General features: G+C 36.5%; 1 protein-coding gene across 3 annotated transcripts in view; it reads left to right on the forward strand.

The window, feature by feature from the left end:
* The window catches only part of TRPC6 (transient receptor potential cation channel subfamily C member 6), a 116,385-nt gene extending 110,907 nt beyond the window's left edge, over window positions 1-5,478 (forward strand). For all 3 annotated transcript variants that reach the window (XM_024574603.3, XM_053925727.1, XM_053925728.1), the window contains exons 11-13: window positions 2,023-2,106; window positions 4,445-4,520; window positions 5,061-5,478. In XM_024574603.3, coding sequence (XP_024430371.1) covers window positions 2,023-2,106; window positions 4,445-4,520; window positions 5,061-5,212 — 312 coding nt within the window. In that variant the 3' untranslated portion in view covers window positions 5,213-5,478. The remainder of the gene's footprint in view (window positions 1-2,022; window positions 2,107-4,444; window positions 4,521-5,060) is intronic.
* The last annotated feature ends 1,547 nt before the right edge of the window (window positions 5,479-7,025 follow it).

A 7,025-nucleotide genomic window follows, 5' to 3' on the forward strand; every position in this document is an offset into this window, starting at 1 on the left:
TTAGTCAGCTAGGCAAGAGCCAAGAAAAGAAGGTTTTGGGAATTGGAAACGGCAAACACAAAGACCTTAAATTAGGAAAGATCCCTGTGTGACGTTGCTATAATGCTGTTTCAAAAAAGAAAGGATTACCTCTGTAGGCGAGGTGTGCCATGGAGCTGCTTTAATTGGGGACGATTGGCATATCGAGTATTAAGTACCACACATTTGCCTTCAAAAAACCCCTAAAAAACAAAAATTTTCCCTTTCTATTTTTATGAACACCTTTGGATGTACCAGTAGCCTATAATAAAAAAATGAGACATCACATTCATGATTTGCACCCATGAGCTTGTGAATCCATGAATGGGTGGTACAGCATGTGCAGAGACTACATTGGTCTGGGTCTTCTCCCTCGGATTATGAACCTGTTTTTGCCCTCCACACTTTATCAGAAAAGATGGGGAGGAAAGTGAGCTTGAACCTGGCCATCACATTTGATGACATCCTTAAGGTATAAACTACAGTTTGAAAGACAGAAATAATTATAGCATTATAAAAATAAATGAATAATTATAGTATTTTAGAATAAATTATATTATTAAAATATGTTTATGTTTGAATTAATTTCACAAGTTCATACATTAGAAGAAGTTGAAGGATTATAGAGGTCAACTAGACCACTCTTCATTTTTAGAAGAGGTAATAGACAGTCTTAACATCTTGCCTAGAGTTCTACAGCTAACTCATGGCAGAGCCAGATTTGAGTCTTCAGGTTTCTGTCAACTACTCTTAAAAATCTAAGCTGCCTCTCTTTGGTTAATTTGGTCAATTGTATAATTTCATCTTAATGTTGTTTAAAGTTAATATAAAATACATTATACATGTACACAAAAGTGTACATTTTTCTGATACTTTTAGAGAGGGTGAAAGGAAAAGGGAAATTAGCTATGTGAAAAAGGATGCTCTCTGAACAATATTATCAAAATTATATATTTTTATGGATTTTGTTAGCCTTGCCATATTTTCCTGTTATTATAAATCAGCTAGACTGTAATTCTTTATATCCTTCATTAGTACTCATAACCTAGCACTGCACCTTACTTATAGATGACTCTCAAACACACTAATTCAATGGATGAAAGTGTATGTTTAAGTGTTTTAATTCAGCATGTAGGCATTTAAAGATCAAAATATTGAAGTCAAGGGTTTTAATTGAGTCTCACTGAGCTGTACTTGTAGGAACTTAGATGTCACGGGGAAATATCTCTGAAGACAGTCTTAAAGTTCTCATCCCCTGTAAACGGTTGTGTACCCAGAACATACAAATTGGGAGCTGCTCTGTTTCACTCAGGTTATCCTTTTTCCCTTTAGAAAATGACTTGAAGACTTTTTCAATCATCTTCTTAGCATGTTAACATGATATGTTAAGACATGTATTGTGGATTGCTTTAATTCTTTGTTAAATATTTGCCTGTTCAAGCAAATGTATTACTTGAAAAGTGCTTCTAAAATTGGATACTATACAGATGCTAAAAGTCAGATGGATTAATTCGTGTTTTCTTGGAGCCTGAATTCTGTCTCACAACAGTCTCATCCTGGTGAATCTTACATTGATTTTGTGGTCAATCATCCTGGCCTGTCGTCTGTCATCAGTGGATTTCTGAGGTCATCACCGTGATTTCCCCGACTCATTTGTGTCTTCCTCTGTCACAGACTTGTCTGTGGAAGGTTAAAGTGTGACTGTCATGACGATGTGATTGATGCCACAAAGTCTAAAAGCCTCCTCAGCAACCTCTAAGAGCCACTGAGAGACTGAATGCACCCAAAGTGCCTATGATTTTCTTGGAAGATAGAATATTAAGCAAGTGAAGTTAAAATGTCTCTCTATATATTATATATGGCTATATATATAATATATATGGCTATATATTGTATTATAATTTATACATAATATAAAAGATGACTTATTCATTTATATAACTAATTAATCACATTTCTTAAAAATTAGATAAAAATCAGTTTTTAATTATTTTCAAATTACAGCTTGGACATAGTAAACAATCAAGTATAAGAAGCTCAGAAGATTTCCAGTTAAATAGTTTCAATAATCCTCCAAGACAATATCAGGTAAAGATTTTTTTTTAACAAAGAAGGGGAAGGAACGGAGAAAGAAAAGGAAAGAAACATGTACATGAGAGAGAAACATCGAATGGTCACCTTCCATATACACCCCGACTGGGGACCAAACCCACAGTCCAGGCATGTGGTCTGACTAGAATCGAAGCAGAGACCTTTCAGTTTGCGGGGTGATACCCAAGCAAATGAGCCACACCAGCTAGGAATAATCATGAATATTTAAAGAAATGAGGCTAGTCATTTGTAATATATAGAATCTCAAACTATGCAATTCTTTAAATGAAAATAAATATTTTTAATATCAAAATGCATTAATTTAACAAAATTTTATTAATTACCATGTGCCAGGTACTTTCTATTTTTTTTAATCCTCACCTGCTTATTAGTTTTAGAGGGAAAGGGAAGGAGAGAGAGGGAGAAAAATATGGATCAGTTGCCTCTTATATGAGCCCTGACCTGGGACCAAATGCACAACCTAGGCATGTGCCCTGGCTGGGAATTGAACCCCACAACCTTTTGGTTTACAGGATGATGCTCTAACCAACTGAGCCACACCAGCCAGGGCCAGGCACTTTGTAAGTACTGCAGATACACAGGTAAACAAAATAGATGAAGTCTTGGCATCATGGAACTTAGAGTCTCTGTATTCGTTGCAAAAAGTCTATCCTTACTAAAAACATAAAGATGAGAGTAAAATTTACCTCAAACCCTACCACTGAGGAACAAAGGCTACTTCTTTTGATGAATATTCTGCCAGGTGATTATAGGTATGTGTAGAATTTTACATATATCAATATTAGTATATAAGTGTATGAGGTCTGTCCAGAAAAAGTCCAGCCATTGTTAATATAACGAGGATGGTTTGCATGACATCGATGTAAACTGGCAGCCAAGGAGACTGGACTGGAATGCGCATGCATGAACAATGACAGCTTCACTGTACTAGTCAGTGGGGGCAGTAGATGCCACTGAGTGAGCATGTGTACTGTGTGGTCATCGCATTCAAAGCGATTGAGCAAGTAGAGCAATGAATCTGCATCAAATTTTGCATTAAGCTTGAACATTCATCTGCAGAAACTATTCAGGTGATTCAGAAGTCCTCAGCTATGGGCAACTGGTGATTGGCAGCTTCATCACAACAATGAACCCACTCGTGCGTCTCGTGCAGAGCTTTTTGGCAAACATCAAATCCCCCAGGTGACTCAGCCCCCCTACAGCCAAGATTTGGTGCCCTGAGACTTCTGGCTTTTCCCAAAACTAAAATCACCTTTGAAAGGGGAGAGATTTCAGACCACCAGTGAGATTCAGAAAAATATGATGGGGCAGCTGACCGTTATTGGGAGAACTGTGTTTGGTCCCAAAGTGCCTACTCTGAAGGGGACTGAGGCATCATTGTCCTATGTACAGTGTTTCTTGTATCTTGTATCTTCTTCAAAAAATGTCTCTTTTTCATTTTACATGGCTGGATCCCTTCTGGACAGACCTCACACATATATAAAATATATAAATGAATTAATAATACTTACATAATGAGCAATAAGTTTTCACTTCACAAACATTCATGTGAATATTAATGAGTATATAGTATTCCTTTGTATAAATGTTATAATCTATTAAAATAATACCTTGATGGACATTTAAGGTTTGTTTTTCTACTATTTTGTAGTACTATTATGAACATATTTGTCCATGTACTTAATTACATCCTTGGAATAAGTTCTTGCAATTGGAATTTTACCGTCCACCATTTCTTTTGGGCTTAGGTAATAAGATTTGCTTAAGCTATATCTTCATTCAGGACTTCCTGCACATGTGCTGAGCCTCCTACTTTTCATGAAAAGTGTGTGGTAAGCACACATCCTTATGGAAGAAGCTGTGGTACAGGAGGGACTGTGTTGCATTGTAACTGACCATTATAAGTTATTAGCAAGCATCAAATCAAAGCTGGCTACATTTCTTGATATGGGAGGGAAAAATATAAATGAGTTTTTGCTTGTTTGCTTACTTTTTCATTTCCATCTGCAGTACCACAGACCTTTAACCTTTCCAGTAGAAATGCTGTGTCTTGTCCTAATACTTTTCAAATAAAATACAAGCAATGAATCAAGGATTAGATTTTTGTTCTGAACTTGCTGCTTTCTGAAGAATTAATTTTGAGTCATTAGCCCAGGTGATGTGAAAATTGCTTTAAAAATCTAGCGGTAGTATGCATTCCCTGCTGGGTAGATCATCTTAATCCTTGATAGCCATCACTTCGAAAGTGAGAATGACTCAAATGTATTCCAAATGACATTTGTCACGAACTGAGGAGGATTTTTTCTCTCTCTAGAAAATAATGAAGAGGCTTATTAAAAGATATGTCCTAAAAGCCCAGATGGATAAGGAAAGTGACGAAGTGAACGAAGGTGAGTTGAACCTGGGGAGAAGTTGGCTCTGAGTGTGAGCCAGATGTGGGCTTGCTGCTGAGCTGAGGGGTAGCTGGAGAGAAGGGCCTGCTGGGAACTGTGAGCTTCAAGGGGAAGAGCAGACAGTCTCACCAATCCTCAATACCATTAAGTTTTCAGGAAATAGGCTATTTCTCCACAGTTGGGGTAAGATGTAAGGAGTTAAAGTAACTGTTGTTTTTATGGGGGGCTTGGAGGGAGGAGAAAGTGGTTGGGAAAGGTGAAGGACTATTCTTCCCAACCCCCCAAATATTTGCCACTTGTGTTTAAAAAGTCCTTTCAGAGGACTTTTGTTATATTCTTTTCTATAATTTTTTTTTTATTAACCAAAATACTTAGCTGACAAAATAGAAACCTGTTCATTAGGAAGTTATTTCCTTCAGAAGATTCAAAGTACAGACATGTGTGGAGTTAAGACTGATTTCACTCTACCCCAGAATCTCTTAGTTTCTCTGCATTACGTATCTATAGTTGACTTCTTATCACTATTGTTTTTCAAAGGGGAACTGAAGGAAATTAAACAGGACATCTCAAGTCTCCGCTATGAACTCTTGGAAGAAAAAACTCAGAATTCAGAAGATCTAGCAGAACTTATTAGAAAACTTGGGGAGAAATTATCAATGGAACCAAATCAAGAGGAAAGCAACAGATAATGCAAAGACTCTTCTAAAGTCATATTTATTTGTCCACTTGAAACCATATTATTTTCTGATTTATTTTTTTAAGTGCCAATGTAACCACCTTTTAAACAAGAAAATGTACAAAGATAACTTGGGTCATACTAACTTCTGGAACCCTAACATTTAATATTTTTCACAGACCAAGTTCATTGTTGAGGCTAAAGATTTCAGATTATGATAAAAATTATGCTCAGTTGTTCGGTGCTTGTTTTTATAGATTGCTTTCTTGGGTAGGACTATTGTGATGGTGTGATTGCAATGTAGTATATGCCTGGGAATCAGCTCAGCTGGCAAGGGACACACACACCCTTCTGTGATGATGATTTCAGGAACCTTCTTGCCTATTCTGGATCCCCTGAAATCTAAAGAAAAAAAATTTATGGTCATTTAGAGAATGCTATTTAATCATCTATCTTGCTTAGCCCCCGCAGAATGTAACTGATAATGTCTGTGCAAAATGGGGTTAAATCTTTCCTAAACTTTTTGATTCATCTCTTTGAAAATATTATACTTACCAGTGAAAAAGTGCTTCCTCCACTGAACCCTAAAACATGCTTCTGAGTGTGTACGTGTGTATGTGTGAAATGGTCTCCTCATTTTATCTGCAGCCAGTAAACCCTTAGAAGCTCTTTATGCTATAATTTTTATTGTGACTGAAAAATTATTGACCAAGTAAGAACCCTTTATGGAGATGTATCAAAGCCACAAAGAATTGTGGTCATTCGTTCCAACTATAACACAATTTTGTGCCATTTCCCAGGAGCTTTACAGGTGAATTTCTGCATTTGGCATCAACTATAAAGAAAAAAAAAAGTACTGAAGGAACTTGCAAACACTTATCTCTTATTATAAGGATGTTCTACTCTCCTCTCAAAATATAGAAAACAGAAATTTGCATTCATGTTAATTAACCAAGAGGTTATTACTGACTAATGATGTGAGTCAGTAGCTAAAACAAGTAAAGGAGAAATGAAGGTTCATCCGTTCAACCCAAAGACCACCAACATGTAATTGATGCTGAGCATTATCTGAAAGAGAAGCTTTAAATTCAATAAAGAAGGTCTCCAAGTGCAAAAATGTAACTTCATTTTAAAGATAAAATGGTCACAGAAAATCTGTTTAGTACCAAATTTGACTGAATTTAAATCAAAAGACTTTTATGTAACCAGCAGAAAATATAGCTGAAATTTTGTATTTGGTGATTTTGTATTTGTGGATATTATCTATTTAAGTTATTTAGTGATACATGACAAGATCTGTTTTCAAATGTTTTATGACAATATTTGAATCAGAAGTTGCAAAAATCAAAATCATACCAAATATATTACCAGCGAATTAAATAATTGAACATCCACAAAGCTTGTGCGTCGAGCCATGTGCGAGATTGGCCTCCATGCCAAGGAGTCAGCGGATATTCCTCAGGGTGCAGCTGGACTGGCACCTCTTCCAATTTCTTTTTAATTGAAAGATGAAAAGAGAGAACAGGCATATTTTAAAGAAAGATTTTTAGAGAGCTTAATTAAAGGCATATTGTCAAAGAATGGTCATGAACACCACCTTCCTAAGTCTCAAGACCACTGACTTTAAATCCTGTATTCCTGTTGCAGTCAGCTTAACCTCTGAAAATAAAGTGATTAGTAAGTTGAAATGTATTGATCCAAACTACTGTCTCTCTGTCATGTTTCTCCTCTCATATGTGGTGCTTTCTGGAGGCTTGGCCACCATAAGGAGGACACAACCTATCCCTAACAGGGTGGCCCCTCAGCTGCTCCCTGAGGGCCAAGCC

The sequence above is a fragment of the Desmodus rotundus genome, chromosome 5 (assembly GCF_022682495.2).
Source record: "Desmodus rotundus isolate HL8 chromosome 5, HLdesRot8A.1, whole genome shotgun sequence".
In the NCBI taxonomy this organism is placed as follows: Eukaryota; Metazoa; Chordata; class Mammalia; order Chiroptera; family Phyllostomidae; genus Desmodus; species Desmodus rotundus.